Source organism: Gobius niger (assembly GCF_951799975.1).
Source record: "Gobius niger genome assembly, chromosome: 6".
Classification (NCBI taxonomy): Eukaryota; Metazoa; Chordata; class Actinopteri; order Gobiiformes; family Gobiidae; genus Gobius; species Gobius niger.
In genome coordinates this window covers 32,591,412-32,609,981 of record NC_136857.1, presented here as the reverse complement: position 1 = coordinate 32,609,981, position 18,570 = coordinate 32,591,412, and the positions used below count along the sequence as shown (strand labels likewise).

General features: G+C 45.7%; 1 protein-coding gene across 1 annotated transcript in view; it reads right to left on the bottom strand.

Moving 5' to 3' along the window:
• Positions 1-1,881: 1,881 nt before the first annotated feature.
• The window catches only part of LOC306964115 (solute carrier organic anion transporter family member 4A1-like), a 28,155-nt gene continuing 11,466 nt past the window's right edge, over positions 1,882-18,570 (bottom strand). Inside the window, exons 3-12 of the mRNA XM_079558021.1 lie at positions 17,958-18,048; positions 14,964-15,085; positions 13,267-13,372; positions 10,127-10,281; positions 8,854-9,118; positions 8,303-8,456; positions 6,870-7,039; positions 5,272-5,336; positions 3,922-4,070; positions 1,882-2,279 (exon numbers count right to left, since the gene is read on the bottom strand). Of these exons, the coding sequence (XP_079414147.1) occupies positions 2,106-2,279; positions 3,922-4,070; positions 5,272-5,336; positions 6,870-7,039; positions 8,303-8,456; positions 8,854-9,118; positions 10,127-10,281; positions 13,267-13,372; positions 14,964-15,085; positions 17,958-18,048 (1,451 nt within the window). The 3' untranslated portion in view covers positions 1,882-2,105. The remainder of the gene's footprint in view (positions 2,280-3,921; positions 4,071-5,271; positions 5,337-6,869; positions 7,040-8,302; positions 8,457-8,853; positions 9,119-10,126; positions 10,282-13,266; positions 13,373-14,963; positions 15,086-17,957; positions 18,049-18,570) is intronic.

The following is an 18,570-nucleotide window of genomic DNA, read 5'->3' as shown; positions in this document are numbered from 1 at the left end:
GGAACATGACGCTAAATACAGTGAGCTCTTTGTTTCCAGTAAAAAGTCTGAGGCCTCATTGCTCTTCAGTCACAGACTGAGAAGTGAAGAAAGAAGTCATGGAGCTTCTGCTTTAGACAGAACTTCAGACTTCTGCTGGATGTAAGAGTCATAAGCAGTGGGGTGATCGTTCCTTCTCAGTGGCTGGTCCGAGGCTCTGGAACTCTCTGCCTGTTGAGTTACGAGCCATCACTGACCTGACACTGTTTAAAGCGAGGCTGAAAATATACTTGTTTAAAGCCGCTTTTGACTTCTAATTGCACATGTGTAATGTATATATATTTTCTTAAATTTGTTTTTATTATATTGCACTTATGGAGAGCACTTTGGTTCAGCGGGTGCTGTTGTAAAGCGCTATACAAATAAAGGTTGATTGATTGATTGATTGATTGATTGATATCATATTCTGAAACTCAAATATGTAGTAAAACATATACTATATGGAAAATTGTTATTACCATTACAAAAAGTAAAATGTGAATATCCTGTATATAATTAAAATATGACTTAATGATGTATTACTCTCATTCTAAAAAAAACAGACCCTTGTTATTTGTATCTGCTGTAAAGTCATGAGTCACTGTGTCCCAGTTCCTCATGTCATGGTGGGTCATGGTGGACCATGACAGATGTAGACAGGACTGTGGTAGATCTACTTTTACTTTGGAGAAATTTGTTACTATAGCAACTATGAAGAAATGAGCCTCATGAGCTTCTTCTGTAACATCTGTCCACATCAGTCCTGCTGCACCACGACTCAGAGGAACTGGGACAAACATGACTTTACAGCAGATACAAATGACAAGGGTTTGTTTTCAATAATAAACTAATTTAATCACAAACAGGAATACTTATGTCAATCTTATTCTTACATCCAGCAGAAGTCTGAAGCTCTGTCTAAAGCAGAAGCTCCATGACTTCCTTCTTCACTTCTCAGTCTGTGACTGAAGAGCAATGAGGCCTCAGACTTTTTACTGGAAACAAAGAGCTCACTGTATTTAGCGTCCTCTTACTGTCACTCATGGTGTCTAACCTAAAGTCTAACTCTGAAGAATGAAATTCACATTCACACTGAGAAGGTTGGAAAGGCGTCCCCTTGTGTCCAGTTGCGTCCAAATGCCCGGACCAAAACTGGTACCCTGAAGAGGATGAAAAATAAGTTAGAAGCAAAACAAAATTGTATTGCTTTCATTCAAGGAAACACTTATTATAGTGTGTTATATTTTCATATCAAATGTATCGGAGAAAAAGGCAAGTTGGCGTTTTCCAAAACAGTCTCCTTTTGTCGTCCTCCTGTGTCCTTTTCGATGTTCAGTGAAATATAAATGAGCTTTGGCACATTTCTGAGGTTCACTGGTGCATTTCACTGCTCTCAATTCTAAAGTGCAGAGGTAGTACATTTGAATATACTTATAATAACTTATTAAAGTGGGATTATTACGCTAAATCAACTTTTAGGGGGTTTCAAGCCTCAGTAAATCAGGCTAGAATTTAGATGTTGAAATATCCCTGTGAAAGAATCTCCCAAATGTGGTTGAGTGGAGTCTGTAAAGTGTGGAGTCTTCTGGAGCGGCTAAAGTGCAGATGTTGTTAAAGTTTAGTCCCTTTGTCTGCACATGAGCGCTGCTGTCTCCCACAAAGGAAATGGATTGCAGCATCATCTCGGTCACAGCCTTTCATGCTACACGTGGATACCAAACATGTCAGTATTTGTGAATGAATTAGCGTAGGAAAGACCAGGGAGCGACACTTCCTGGATAAGATTGGGCTGATTTTTTTACTCTTAGATGTGAAGGAGGAAGCTTAACATCTCCACATTGACTGCAGTAGGAAACGGGTGAAGTTTTCCTGATCTGATTGAGAGGATCAACACTAAATAACAGCCATTTTTGTGCAGCACTTTGGAAACTAAATGAGCAGTTGTTTCTCATTCAGATATACTTAGTGTGAAGTTCTTAAAAATAATAAAATGATCGGGCCAATACGAAGGAAATACGGCCGATTCAGCCAGAACTTTTCAAATCAAGACTAATAAATAAAGAATAAAGTGTGGTGTGCAGAAGGCCTCAGTCGTCCCGCGCGTGTCTGTTGGCGATGACGACTTGGTGTGGCGGAGTCTTGAAGGACAGGCTGTCTGTGGCGTCGGCCGGGGGGTCCGTGCTCTCGCAGCTGCTCTGAGGTGACTGCGGAGGCGCCTGGTAAACAACACTAGCCAAGAGGAACAGCAGAGTCGCCACGATCTGAAGAAAGAGGACGAGAAAAGACAGGTTAGTTTGTATCAAGGAGAACTCAAAGACGAGCTGCAGGGACGTCTCATGGACTACGTTAACATGCAGTCAATAATTTGATAACCGGAATATCAGCAATGACACCGGCAAAGTGCCTGAATATGACCACTGGGTTACTCCTTTTCTAACCAGGATATTTGGTCAGAATGTCCCCTTTGAAAGGAACAAGGCATGTTTATTTAAACCGCACATTTCGAACACAAGGTAAACCAATGCAAACATTCATTTGTGTTCCGTGCATGTGCTATCCACAAGGAATCTTGGTCTTTTGAGTACAGAAAGTACTTGTATGCACTGTCTTCATGTTCTCTCCTTCTCTTAATGAGGACCGCGAGGCTCAATAGCGCGAACAAAGGCAACTTCTACTGGCCCCACGGGGCTTCTACTGCTGTTGTCTTTGGACACAGGAAGAAGAAGCAGAAGCTATTTGTGTCATGATGATCTCCCTGCGCCGTGGTTTGGATTGGGATATTCTCAATTTGCTCGGCCTGCCAAACTACATGCTTTTTCAAAGATATGTAGTCTCGGAGCGAGCGTGATCTCAGAGATATCCCGGTGGGCATGATTGATATTGACGGGATTCAACCAAATAGAGAAATGCAGGAGGAAGCGGCAGGAAGCCTTTTTAAAAACGTCCTTTTTCACTAGGAACGCTTCCAACACTTCATGCTCCAGTTTTAGGGATTTGTTGTGGGAAGTTTAGTTAAGGTTAAGCTGGTAACCAACCCGGCACCATTCGGCCTGGCTCCCTGCCGTGTGGTCAGACTGGTTTTTCTTGCTCTGTATCCCAGACAGACAACAGGCCAAGATGGGCCACCTACATCTCACAAAAGATCCAGATCCTGGGCCTGGCAAAGATCCTGGGCAAGGTCGTTTCGCACCTAAAAGACAATAGGCCTGCATGGCCCGTCTCCTCAACATACAAAGATCTCCTTCTGTCTCCAAACGCCACCATGATTTCATTCCCATGCAAAGTGCCTTTTGGTGGCTGCATTGACAACTGTATTACAATGTCTATGTGTTTCTGGGCTTCCCTTTGTTGTGTATGACCCCTGTCCTGCTGCTCTGTCTGTGGGGCTCACCTTATAAAAGAGGATGCCAAAGCTGAGCAGGCCAGAGCTTAGTCATGACCCTGCGTTATGGGTAACCCTCTCCGCAAATGCATTTGTGTAATAAACTTCACATGTTGACTAGACTCTCTTAAGCTTTATTAAGCAAGAAAATCCACAACAGATTTTATATTTTTCTGATTTAAAAAAGACAAAAGAGCAGAAGAAAACACTGTATCAGTCGCCGCACCACCATCTTTAATGCTTTGGAAGCGTGGAGGCTGTCCAGAAGCTGCAGAAAAGACCTCAGGATGTCATGTATGAAGTGAAAATGAGTTTCTGCCCGTGTGAATCTTCCGTCAGTGATTTGGAAACACTCTGCAAACTCTGAGGTCCCTGGAAAGTTTTTAACCTTTTAGAGTTAGGATGCGTTTGGTTTAAGTTTAGACGGAGAAGGAGGGGCCTCAGAGCGAAAGGAAACTGCCGAGCAAAATCCCAGAGATATGACATCAGCTAGAATAGAATTTGCGTGAGGAAGAGTCGACCTTGTAAATGACGCCGGCGATGAGTGTGAAGCGGCTCATTTCCGTGTTGTTGTAGAGGTAGCAGGAGCCACGCTCTCCGCATTTGTCCTGCCACAGCAGACAGGAACGGTCCACCATGGCCCCGAAAATGATGGGCCCCGGGATGGCACCTGCAGAAGCACGGAGAGAGAGGACTTTTACAAACATCTACAGAAGCACAGAGAGAGAGAGGACTTTTACAAACATCTACAGAAGCACAGAGAGAGAGTGGACTTTTACAAACATCTACAGAAGCACAGAGAGAGTGGACTTTTACAAACATCTACAGAAGCACAGAGAGAGAGAGGACTTTTACAAACATCTACAGAAGCACAGAGAGAGAGGACTTTTACAAACATCTACAGAAGCACAGAGAGAGAGTGGACTTTTACAAACATCTACAGAAGCACAGAGAGAGAGGACTTTTACAAACATCTACAGAAGCACAGAGAGAGAGAGGACTTTTACAAACATCTACAGAAGCACAGAGAGAGAGGACTTTTACAAACATCTACAGAAGCACAGAGAGAGAGAGGACTTTTACAAACATCTACAGAAGCACAGAGAGAGAGTGGACTTTTACAAACATCTACAGAAGCACAGAGAGAGAGGACTTTTACAAACATCTACAGAAGCACAGAGAGAGAGAGGACTTTTACAAACATCTACAGAAGCACAGAGAGAGAGAGGACTTTTACAAACATCTACAGAAGCACAGAGAGGACTTTTACAAACATCTACAGAAGCACAGAGAGAGTGGACTTTTACAAACATCTACAGAAGCACAGAGAGAGAGAGGACTTTTACAAACATCTACAGAAGCACAGAGAGAGAGGACTTTTACAAACATCTACAGAAGCACAGAGAGAGAGGGGACTTTTACAAACATCTACAGAAGCACAGAGAGAGAGGACTTTTACAAACATCTACAGAAGCACAGAGAGAGAGAGAGGACTTTTACAAACATCTACAGAAGCACAGAGAGAGAGGACTTTTACAAACGTCTACAGAAGCACAGAGAGAGAGGACTTTTACAAACATCTACAGAAGTACAGAGAGAGAGGACTTTTACAAACGTCTACAGAAGCACAGAGAGAGAGGACTTTTACAAACATCTACAGAAGTACAGAGAGAGAGGACTTTTACAAACATCTACAGAAGTACAGAGAGAGAGGACTTTTACAAACATCTACAGAATCACAGAGAGAGAGAGAGGACTTTTACAAACGTCTACAGAACAACAGAGAGACAGAGAGAGGACTTTTTTTTAAAGGAGAGAGGAGGCGCCGGAGTCGACAAACACTTGATCACAATAAGAGGATCCGGTCGTACCGAGCGTGCGCACCAGGATCCACTGGATCCCCAAAGCAAAGGACTTCTGTCTCTCTGGAACACACCTGCGGCACAGGGTCAGGGGTCAGGAACATGAATACATAGTCGTTCACCAAATCTTTTTTATTCCACGATATGTTAAAAAAAGTTATCATTCATAAAATACAATAATAAAACATACCATGTAACGAAAAACCAATAAAGAAATGTTAGAGACCAGACATAAATCCTGACTTGTTTTCACATAAATGTTCCATAAATATTTTAGATCATGGTCTGAGTTCCATTGTTTCACAGCAGCCACTGACTCATGACAAAGATCAACAAGAAAACCCTGCAATAGTGAGCTCTTCAGTGATAAGTTCACTGTGGACCAGGTCTATGGCGCCATCTGCTGGAGGGACTGCCAAATCACGCTTACAGTTTTTAACTCCATGCATTGCTCTCTGCCACATCGCCGACTTTCACAGATAACTTAAAGTAAAGCAAAGTAATAGAGGCTTGTGGTCTTTTGTGTCGAAGACTAGAGATTTCCAGCTTCCAAACGAGCTCTGCCTGATCTGTCTACGGCAGTGCAAATTTGTAAATATTCATGTCAGAAGTGGTGGCTTCTCTAATAAAACCTGCGTGTGCTTTGTGTGTGTTTTTTAAACCAATAAATCAATGAATCAATAAACCTTTCCATCTCTTAAGTGTGTCCGAATGTTGGAATAATTAATAGCTGAAAAAGAAAAATACCATGTTTTGGTAAAAAAAAAAAACATTTAGAAAAGGCTTTGTCCGTGTCCACGTGTGCTAGAAATCTTGGAGAGAAGGCCTTTTGTACGCCACGTTTCCCGGAAAACTCCCTCGGTCCAACCCAGAGCAGAGGGTCGGGAGATTGCCCCTGGACTGACCTGAGGATGGCAGTGATGGTTCTCTCCGGACTGACCTGAGGGTGGCAGTGATGGTCCCCCCTGGACTGACCTGAGGGTGGCAGTGATGGTCCCCCCTGGACTGACCTGAGGGTGGCAGTGATGGTTCTCCCTGGACTGACCTGAGGGTGGCAGTGATGGTCCCCCCTGGACTGACCTGAGGGTGGCAGTGATGGTCCCCCCTGGACTGACCTGAGGGTGGCAGTGATGGTCCCCCCTGGACTGACCTGAGGGTGGCAGTGATGGTTCTCCCTGGACTAACCTTGAGGGTGGCAGTGATGGTTCTCTCCGGACTGACCTGAGGGTGGCAGTGATGGTCCCCCCTGGACTGACCTGAGGGTGGCAGTGATGGTCCCCCCTGGACTAACCTTGAGGGTGGCAGTGATGGTTCTCCCTGGACTGACCTGAGGGTGGCAGTGATGGTTCTCCCTGGACTGACCTGAGGGTGGCAGTGATGGTTCTCCCTGGACTGACCTGTGGGTGGCAGTGATGGTTCTCCCTGGACTGACCTGAGGGTGGCAGTGATGGTTCTCTCCGGACTGACCTGTGGGTGGCAGTGATGGTTCTCCCTGGACTGACCTGAGGGTGGCAGTGATGGTTCTCTCCGGACTGACCTGAGGGTGGCAGTGATGGTTCTCTCTGGACTGACCTGAGGGTGGCAGTGATGGTTCTCTCCGGACTGACCTGAGGGTGGCAGTGATGGCCGGGATGCTGGTGAGGAAGGTGAAGAGGATGCAGAAGAAGAAGACGGCGAGGAAGAGTGGCATGTAGCGGCACGAGTTCCCGCACTTCCCCGCCCGAGCGAAACGCGCAGCCGAGCCATTGGGCGCCACGCAGCCGCAGTCGCCATAAACCTGCAAACACGCACTCAGGTCAGACTCAAGGCGGTGATGTGGGGGATTGGACTCCAGGTGAGAGCGCTTTTCTTGTCATACTTGTCAAATCAAACTCATTGTGTGACAGTCAGGCCAATGATACACTGGACGCGTTTTTGTAGCCGAATTGGTCTGGGAGTGCCTCTCCGCGTGCATTCGCAAGGCTCGCTTCAGTTGGCTCCCTGTTTATCAGATGAGCGCGCTCTCGTGCGTGTACACTGCAGCCGAGGCGGCGCGCAGCTGAGCGCCTCAGGCCGCAGCCGCTTCCGCTCCTAAACTCAAAAATGCGCTCCATGCGCATTTTTCTCGTCTGCGGCTCGCGGTGCGAAGCTGATTTCTGTCAGAAAATGTATAAAACACATTATTACTAAATAAATAAAAGATTGTCCTGCATTGTATGATTATTTATATGAGTGTATACAAGTTTAAGATTATTAGTATGATTTTTATTATGATAATTATTATTATTACGACTATAGTAGTAGTATTGGGTGCTTATTTCATAAAGAGAGAGGAATATTGCCTGACATATGGCAGTATAGCTACACCACCATGTCATTTTTCCACATCAAGACTTTCCCTCAAGTCACTCTGCTGCTCCTTTGTTGTGGCCTCGTCACTTTTCCCAAAAGGAAAGCAGTGAAGGTGGATGACATCAAGTTGATTGAGGCCAAGACATGCGTTCAGTTCAACAAAGAAACAGGTGGAGTTAACAGCGTGGCGCTTCTCAGCGCTCGCCTGCAGTGTACATGTACGCGCTCTGCGCGGGAGAGCTCGGCCGCTCAGGGCGCTCGGCTCTGAACGGCGCGTGCGGTGTATCACTGGCGTCAGTGTATCAAATCTTTGTGTCAGGTTGGAGTTCCACAGGGTTCCATGCTTGAACCCATATTGCTCTTATTATATATTAATGACTTACCAAATTTTTGTCCACATTTCCATACCCAGCTTTATGCAGATGATGCAGTCATTTTTAACAAAGCAAAATCTAAGTCTTCAGCAATGTGCTGCATTGATGAGTGGCTCAGTAAGTCCTGTCTTTTACTAAATTCAAAGACAACTGTGTGCATGTTATTCTCAAAACGCACATTAGCATTTATATGTTCATTAATATGGCCCTTAACCCTGTGTACGCTTCAATATGCAGCCCCCCATGAAAAAACTTTGGACACCCCTGCTTTAAATAAATAAACGATAATGTAAAAGCCTGTTCCACAGTGATCTCCAGAGTAGAGAGCGACGCACCTGTCCTGAGGAGTTGAGTTTGATGGAGGAGCAGCCGGCGAAGCAGGGAGAGTAGTACATGACGCTGTCGGCTCCACAGACCGGGCTGAAGAGCTGATGGTCACAGCTGCAGTTACTGTTGCACTGGGCCACGAGCCGCTCGTCCAGAGAAGAGCTGCACAACGGGAGGAGAGAAGAAACATGACGGTTACAGTCAAAAGAGAAGGGCTACAAGAGCTACATTTTTCCCATCTTTTCCCTGCATTTTTAGTAAAGCTTTCCAAATTTGTTCCCACATTTGAAATGGTGAAAATGCTGATTGCCTGACTTGGTTTATGGTTCATATCTCTGCAGCGGCTGGACCTATCCACAGGTAAACAAAACTGTTCCAAAGTCCTGCATCTTCTCTCTCAGCACATATGAACTAAGGTCACATGACCGTCTCATAGATAATATAAATGTGGCAGGATTGAATCCAGTCACTTCCGAATAATGATCAGGGAAAATAGGGTCGTATCAGCCACAACAATTAGTTTTTGTGTAAAAGTCTAAAAAAAAAAATTCTGACCCACCTGTTCTGCGGCAGTGTCCTGCTGGTCGTGTTGCTCCAGAGTCCCTCCCACAGGTTGTGGTCCGCCTGCGGGGGGTGGTACAGGGCGGTGACTCCGGCCATCGGGACGTCGGGGCAGTGCACGAAGAACACGAAGGCGGAGAGCAGACTTAGTGAGCAGCAGGCGGCGCAGAAGCGGACGATGCCCCGACAGCGGAGGTTCAGCCTCTGCACGATGTACCCGCCCAGGAAGGTCCCCCCGCCACCCGCCGGGACCACCAGGCAGCCTGCGGGACAGAGGAGAGACCACTGAGAGACAGAGGAGAGACCAAATGCATTTTCTCCATTTCAGCTTCACCGGAGTCACTTTTTCATCACATTTTGTCATTTTACCTTCAATTCTTTGGTTGCCGTTTTGTCGTGTTTTTGTCTCATTTTAGTCACTATTTTGATGTGATTTTGCACAAACTTTTAGATTTGGGTAAAGCCAAACTGGAAAAAAAATGTGTTCGGTTCAGGTGGGGGTTAAGAGGTTAATGAGGCCTAAAGCTGGGCATGAACATTTGCTGATTGAAGACGTCACAAAGGGCTGTTACTCAGCCACCAGGGGGAGCAGTTTCCCAGATAATGACAGAGCGGAGCAATCGTTAAACTGTCTCTTATTATTAAAGGAATAGGCCACCGTTTTCACATACTGAGATATGTTCTTACCTTAGCTTTGACGAGTTCTTTAGGACCTGTCTGATCTTCACCCGTGCCTTCAGTCACGTAAACACAGCGCAGACGGCGTTAGCATTTAGCCTCTCCTCCTCTCCTCTATAGCTCCAAAACAGGTCAAGATAGAAGCTACCAAGCTCTTCCACGTTTTCTCGGATTTCGAATTACTCCTGGTATAATTACGCCTTACAATATAGTTCCCCCTTTTATCCGCTTAGAAAATCCACATTGTTTAATTTTGTGTAATTATACTTTGTAGTGTAACACTTCACGTAACCATATTTAAATAGGGAAAACATGGAAGAGCTTGGTAGCTTCTATCTTGACCTGTTTTGGAGCTATAGAGGAGAGGGGGAGAGGCTAAATGCTAACGCCGTCTGCGCTGTGTTTACGTGACTGAAGGCACGGGTGAAGATCAGACAGGTCCTAAAGAACTCGTCCAAGCTAAGGTAAGAACATATCTCAGTATGTAAAAACGGTGGCCTATTCCTTTAAAGTCAAATAGCTCCCAGTCGTCCAGTGAACTGATGTGGTGCTGTAGAATAAAAGCTGTTTCACCCAGTGAGAGAGAGACCTACCAAAGATGGAGGCTGCCTTGGACGCGCTGAGGCTGAACTGCGCTTCCAGGATCTTGGGGCCGAAGGTGGACATGGCGGCGATGAGGTTTGCGTCCGAGGCTCCGGCCAAACACAGGAAGAGGAAGGTGGGGTTCTTCAGGAGGAGCAGCACGCACCTGCACACGCAGAGCACAAAGGAAACACAGAAGTGACTCAGACAGGACCCACGGGCATAAAATCATCAAACACTCGCGAGCCTCAGACACAAACATGGACCCGTGTCGTTATGTGTAAACCCAGCATTAGGTGACAAAATGAACACTGTATCAAGCCCCAAGTAGCAAACATACTCACCATTTTAGCATGACATGAGTTAATAAAGTGGCTCATTACTGATAACAGTAAGGACCACCAATTTATCTCAATGGTTCTCTAAATCTGTATATTATGTTGAATACTGTATTACTTATAGTTTTCTCCCTTAAAATCAGCCCAAACTCTCTCTCAAAATCCCACAAAATGAAATATGCAGATATTTTTTTGCACTTTTGACATTAAATATATGGTATTTAGGTATTAAAACATCATTCATTTTGACTTTCTTTCACCTGTAGAAACCCTGTTGTTTGGACTAAGGGTTTTCACTGAGTTGATCAGCTTCAGTGATTCATGTGAAGCCGTTGGAACTGAACATCCTGACCTGCACAGGGGGCGCTGTGACCCGAAGTGTCTGCCCTCCTGTTCACCGACGTGAATCAGGACGTGATATCAGAGGAGGAGGTCAGGGATGGGATGGAAAAGTATGGAATGAACGGGACAAAAGGTTGAAGAATGTGAAAATATGAAACACAAACACAAGAATGTTCTGATTAAGAAGCCTGAGAGAAGCCTTGGCAGAACGACCAACAGGTTTCAAAGAACCCTAAACCTAAGAAATAAACCGGTTAGAAGTCATCTACCACCTTTACAACAAAAACATGGCTCAGGACGACATTTGGAAACTCTAAGTGTGGCCATTGTAATCATTGTCATAATATGATGAACACAACTCATCTGAAGGACGTCAACACAGATCAGGAATATGAGAAGGTCATTTATCTATTGTAACACAGCATTTGTAGTTTACAGATTAGAGTGTCCGTGTGAACACTAAAGGAAGACAAGAAAATGAAAACATGGATTTTATGAGCATAAACACGCCATTAAACCTGGGAACCTCGAGTGCACTATAAAGAAGCGGGACATGGAAGTGTGAATGCCTGACAATCAGTGGCATTGAACACATCAGAATGTCTACAAGAGGATGTTGGATATCTACTACACAATATCCTGGCCTAAATGAGGAACTAGAGTCGGAGTGAGCAGCCTCTGTCTGTGGTGCCCTCTGCTCTCCACTACGCTGCCGTGTGCTGGGCCCCCGGGCAGCACAGAGCGGGACAAGAACAGACTGAACAAGCTGGTCAGGAGGGGCAGCTCTGGACTCTGTAGAGGAGGTGAGGGACAGGAGGGTGTTAGCCAAGCTCACCTCCATCATGGACAAAACCTCCCACCCACTGCACGGGACTGTAGAGGAGCTGAGCAGCTCTTTCAGTGGCAGACTGAGACACCCTTAGGTCCTTCATCCCCACTGGTGTCAGACTGAACAACAGGACTGTAAAGTAACATGTGCAATAACCCCTTTGCAGAATACATGCAATAACCCCTGCATTTAAATCACTTACCTGCGTCACTTTATCAACCGCTTGCACTATGATGTAAACCTGCACTACTAACACAGACTTTAAAAGGGCGGTATTATGCAAAATCGATTTTCAAGCTTTACATCATGTTATTATGTCATTCCCTCATTAAAAACATGCCTGAAGTGTTGCCTTGGCACATTCACGTATTTTTGAGTAATCTGTAAAAACTCTGATAGCGGCCATTTTAGGGATAGGTTTGCCTGAGTCCTCCTAGGAACGCCCCCACCTCCTGGAGACGCCTCCGAGCTTTCGTCACCAGCCGAGTAACCAACCACTGCTCCTCAGCAGAACCCCCTCCCCACTGATGCCACAGACAGCGTGTGGAGGGGGCGTGTCGGAAAGGGTCAGAGGTTCTTAAAGAGACAGAGGCCTATTTCAAGACATTCACTACAGCCATTTTGAGAGAGCAATTTTATACAAGGCAGTTATTCTAATTTACTGCATTTACAGACCAACAGAAGGTTTGGTCATCATTGTAGTGTGATATAGACTGGTGCTATGGGATTGAAAAAGCATAATACCCCCTCTTTAACATTTTTGTTATAGTCTGTTTATGTATTATTTACTGTTTATTTTGTCCCCACAAAGTCCTTGGTAGTCATTTTATATAAGATATCTATCCACTGTTTAATTGTTTTTGTTTTTTGTTGCTTTTTCCTCATATTTTCTGCCTATTTGTACACCCTGAGTGTTTCTAAGAGCTGAATGTAACAAGTACATTTCTTCGTTGTGAGATCAATAAAGGCTATCTCATCTTATCTAAAGTTCATTTTTTAAACTATTCCGTATTTGTAAATATTCTTATGCTCTCTGTGTTACACAGTGCCTTTAAGTACAATTGTCTGGTCGTGTGAACATGTCACATTGACCATGAGGTATAACAGAGGTCTGCTGAGGCCGAAACACGTTTTTCAAATGATAGCCATGAATTAATACAGGCTTTTAAATTTTAATCTAAACTCATTGAGTCCCTCAGTCTTTGTTCCAAAGATGTTTTGGGATATTGAAAATGGGCAAAAAAAAACATAATTTCTGGAAATTGTATGTAAACTTCCAATGGGACATTAGCCCGAGAGTTTGGGGGAATTTTAGAAATGTGAAAACTGCACACGTTTGGTTAAAATCCCAAATTCACCAGACCTGCGTTAAATAGACCAAAGTGATAGACCAGTCTCTACAGAACGACACACAGCACAGACCTTTAAAACAGTATATTATAATACTGCACACACATGAATATACTGATGGACACAAACACGGGATGAGTCTATTGTATATTCTAAAATCTTCCTCTTGTGTGGCTGATGTTGGGCTGACTCGGAGTTTGTTCGGGGTAAATCTGTGTCACATCATATGGAGATCGTGACGTTTCACCTTGTACAGATCCGACCTGCTCATGAGCGTCACATGACTCTGTACCTGGGCATGTCCCGCAGTGATTTGCCAAAGTGTGGGTCTGCAATGGAGCCGCCGTCTTTGCCCTGATGAGCCTCCGACTCCCGGATGGACGCAGCCTCCTGGGCGCCTGTGCAGACGGGCAGAGGATGAGAGCGGTCAGATCGGGAGTCAGGCTGGGGTCACATTACAGATACCGGGACTTTAACCATGCTTGGCCTCAGATACTGATAATAAAATTATTGTCTAGAACCAGAAAACAGAAGAATAATGTTCTCCAGTGTCAATGGATGTGTGGAAACATGGGAATAACATGGGGAAAAATTCTGGCAAAAATTAGGAAAAATTGTGTAAAATATTTTTTTAAAAATTGGGAGCTCTCGAGGAGTCACTCTGAGAGGGGGCAGTTACCTGGGAGTTCTCAGGGAGTCACTCTGAGAGGGGGCAGTTACCTGGGAGTTCTCGAGGAGTCACTCTGAGAGGGGGCAGTTACCTGGGAGTTCTCGGGGAGTCACTCTGAGAGGGGGCAGTTACCTGGGAGTTCTCAGAGTCACACTGAGAGGGGGCAGTTACCTGGGAGTTCTCAGGGAGTCACTCTGTGAGGGGGCAGTTACCTGGGAGTTCTCGGGGAGTCACTCTGTGAGGGGGCAGTTACCTGGGAGTTCTCGGGGAGTCACTCTGTGAGGGGGCAGTTACCTGGGAGTTCTCGGGGAGTCACTCTGTGAGGGGGCAGTTACCTGGGTGTTCTCAAGGAGTCACTCTGAGAGGGGGCAGTTACCTGGGTGTTCTCAAGGAGTCACTCTGAGAGGGGGCAGTTACCTGGGAGTTCTCGGGGAGTCACTCTGTGAGGGGGCAGATACCTCTGAGTTCTCGGGGTGTCACTCTGAGAGGGGGCAGTTACCTGGGAGTTCTCGGGGAGTCACTCTGTGAGGGGGCAGTTACCTGGGAGCTCTCGGGGAGTCACTCTGAGAGGGGGCAGATACCTCTGAGTTCTCGGGGTGTCACTCTGAGAGGGGGCAGTTACCTGGGAGTTCTCGGGGAGTCACTCTGTGAGGGGGCAGTTACCTGGGAGCTCTCGGGGAGTCACTCTGAGAGGGGGCAGATACCTCTGAGTTCTCGGGGTGTCACTCTGAGTGGGGGCAGTTACCTGGGAGTTCTCGGGGAGTCACTGTGAGAGGGGGCAGTTACCTGGGAGTTCTCGGGGAGTCACTCTGTGAGGGGGCAGTTACCTGGGAGTTCTCAAGGAGTCACTGTGAGAGGGGGCAGTTACCTGGGAGTTCTCAAGGAGTCACTGTGAGAGGGGGCAGTTACCTGCGAGTTCTCGGGGAGTCACTCTGTGAGGGGGCAGTTACCTGGGAGTTCTCGGGGAGTCACTCTGTGAGGGGGCAGTTACCTGGGAGTTCTCGGGGAGTCACTCTGTGAGGGGGCAGTTACCTCTGAGTTCTCGGGGAGTCACTCTGAGAGGGGGCAGTTACCTGGGAGTTCTCGGGGAGTCACTGTGAGAGGGGGCAGTTACCTGGGAGTTCTCGGGGAGTCACTCTGTGAGGGGGCAGTTACCTGGGAGTTCTCAAGGAGTCACTGTGAGAGGGGGCAGTTACCTGGGAGTTCTCAAGGAGTCACTGTGAGAGGGGGCAGTTACCTGCGAGTTCTCGGGGAGTCACTCTGTGAGGGGGCAGTTACCTGGGAGTTCTCGGGGAGTCACTCTGTGAGGGGGCAGTTACCTGGGAGTTCTCGGGGATAGCCCAGTATGGGAATGGCCACCAGCAGAGACAAGGCTCCTCCGCCCAGGAACCCGATCCACCAGGCGCCCACCCACAGAGGGTTGTCTGGGCGAACCTCCGCCCTGTCACACACGGGAAACATGATCACTTTGAGAAGGTTTTTATTAAACACAAACATGAAAATCCACCTCCCTTACAGAGCACTGAACAGTCTTCATGTTTTCTTATCATGACTAAAGTGTTGTTTTCATGAGCGAAGACTAGAACAAAAATAATCTCTGCCTTTTGTAGAGGAATCTGTCTGTCAAAAGTTTAGCATGACCTTCAACCTTTATCCACATTTATAATACTTATTTCCAACAATCTTCCACCTAAATTCATTTGTTGAAATACTAATACCAATTACTTGTATTTTAAATGAAAATGACTAAAACTACTACTAGTTTTCTTCGACTAAAACAATGACATTTAGAAATGACTAAAACGTAGCCACTTGAATTAGCCGATAGCCACTAAACGTTAACACACTTTCTGTCTTGGTGATATGTTCAGAGATGTTCTCAGTGTGTCCAGCCCTCGCTCTCCTCTCAGCGCTCTGTCCACCCTGTGACTCCTCCTCCTGGCACCTGCAGCTGGAAGTCACGCCTGAAGTCGTGCTCAGACTTGAAGTTGTGCGATCACGTCTTCAGGCGTGAACAGTTGTGCGATCTTTCCGCCTCTCTGTGCATCTCTGTGCTGCAGTCACATTACACCCTTTTGGTCGTTTAGTCGACTAATGGTTGATGCCGTCGTGGTCGATCAAGATTTTCATTGGTCGACTAAATGCACAATTAAGATGCTCTTTGTTTACACACCAGAGGCCTGTGGCAGATCTATCTTTTACCTCGAGCTAATATTGAATTATAAAAACAGATGTATCAAAGTTTTACAGACAGAGTGATGTTTGAATTGTTTGTGTGAAGTGCCTTTGCTTAACAAAAAGCATTTCGCCTATAGACGGCGAGATGTTGCCTTCTACAAACTTCTACAGTTGTTAAAACCATAAATACCCTGGTTCTACAGTGAAATAGCCGATAGGTGAACCGATTCATCACTACACCGTGCAGCGCAAAAGTCGAAGAGATGAAACGGCCTGAGAGGACCTCACACAGTTGAAGAGCATGTGTCCCGAAACGCCACATTTAATGGTGTTAGAAACTATTAAAAAATTGTGAGCTTTCACTGCTGTGCCGACTTTTACTTTAAAGGTGCACTATGTAACTTGTTATGTGAAGAAAAAAAAAATATTTGTGCATATTTGACATTTTGGTGACTCAGTGGCGTTATGGGTGCAGCATGGCACCTTTGCTGTCCCTCACAGTGGCCTCTATGATGCTCCAGGATCAATTGTATTGGGGTTTCTGGACAGTTTCTTGCATTAACCGTCGAAAACAATTGATCCTGAAGCGTCATAAAGGCCACTGTGAGGGAAGACAAAGGTGCCATGCTGCACCCATAATGCCACTGAGTCACTAAAAGTTGCATAGTGCAACTTTAAATCACAGGACGTCACACAGAACCACGCAGGTGGAGCATTTCACAGTAGGGCACATGGCTCGTGTTTACATTACGGCAAAAAAGAGACATAATCACACGGAAATGTTACTCGGGGGACATTTGAGAACAGGGACAAGGGACTATAATACTGCTTTATTTGGATTATCTGGATGTATGGACAGCACAGGAGGGAGGGAGCTGGAGTCTGAGATTAAAGGTGACATTAATGTGACTTTTTACACATAAATACACCGTTAACGTTGCTTCGATGTATAAATAGTAGTTGCAGCACGAGCTCCCGAAGTTTTCTGTCTTATGAGTGCAGTTTGGGTCCGAAAAGTTTTGTCAGCATCATGCCACGCCCCCTTTTAGTCGACTAATCGCTGCTCAGGGCAAGTTTTTGGTCGACCAAGAAAATCTTTGGTCGGGGACAGCCCTAAGTCACAGGGGGGCGATTTAGCGGCTGAGAGGAGAGCGAGGGCTGGACACACTGAGAACAGCTCTCTGAACATATCACCAAGACACAAAGTCTGCTAATGTTTAGCGGCTATCGGCTAATTCAAGCTTGTCATTTGTTGCTGAATTTAGCCTCGCCAAACTCATTTAGTGAATGTTTAGACGCTGTTTAAGAGGACGATGTGACAGACAAAGCTGGTATCCGTTGTAGTATCCATGATAACACCTCCATGGTAACGCGTGTCAGTGTCCTGTTACTCGTACAGTGTGAACAGGTCAGTCGTGTCTGTTTTTTTGTTCCGCACAGTGTGAGCGCCTGCATTGTGCACGGGAAGAGTGAAACGGGAAGTCTGGGCATCTCTGCTGAGACTGCGGCCCCCGGATAAAGCGGAAGAAAATGGATGGATGGGATTACGATAACCTCGAGACCTAAGGAAAAAAAGTACAAATGACCGCTGTCCTCGGGGGATAAACCTGTTCTACATGTTTTTAGACGGAGGATAAACCAGTGCACCTGGAGGAACGGGGAGAACAGGCATACGCCACAACAAAAACTGAACGCCTGAGGTGCATTTAATGAGGTCTCTGGGTACTTCTAATTCCATGCAAATAGAGGTTTTACACCAGCGAAAGGGCCGATTTTATGATAAAACGTTGAAAAAATAGGTCGAAACATCTAAAAAAAAAAGTCAAACCAGAGGAGCTTGCCTAAGTCGCTCTCCAAAAGCTTTCTACATGATAATGAAATAAATATTGCTTCATCAGTCAAATTTTAGCAGTATATTCTTAAAAACATGTACATGAACATTTCGGCGAATAGAATACATTATAATGAAGAAAACTGCTGCTGAATGATCATCCTGGCTGTAGGTGAACTCCACCTGAGACACACAGTTCCATGTTTTTCTTTAGCTCTGCCATTGTCACAGAAAAAGTTGGCGGTGTCTTACATCTGAAACACAGTCTGTACAAAGCGAATCCTCGGACAAAGCAGAGACTTACGCCGTGTGAATATCAGTGAAGATGGTGAGGAAGTATCCCCCGAGCAGGTAGCCCACGGCGGGCCCCACGGTGGCCGCTGTGTAGAAGATCCCTGAGGAGAGAGAAGCGACATGCAAAGTAAACGTCTCTTAGCTTCAAACTCTGCGCTAATGTCTAGAGCTGAGACGACTGTTTGGTCAGGCGGGACAGTAACCTGCACCATGTTAACCCGTGATCCAGACGCTGGGTCACTGAAAGTCAAATACGCACAAAGTTCCAGAATGCACCTTTAAAGCTGAACTCCAAGGGGGTCATTTATCTGTTGCCACGTTAATTTACCTTATTTGATGTTGCCTGTAATAGTTTTAGGGCCCCAAATCTGAGATGTGAATGAGAGAATGCTGCGTAAAAAAAAATGTATAAATGACTAGGGCTGGGTAGTGTTAAAGAAATACCAGTCTGGAATCGAAAAAAAAAAGTTTAGGTTCTACTGGTGTTGAAAATATAGAAGTATCAAAATTGGGAACGGATAAAAAAATCTTCTCTCTTTAGATCTACGTTTTGATGCTGTTGGTCCAGGGACAGGATAAATGATTTTCTTCCCCAATTTTTTCCAATTCTGACCAATTTTCAT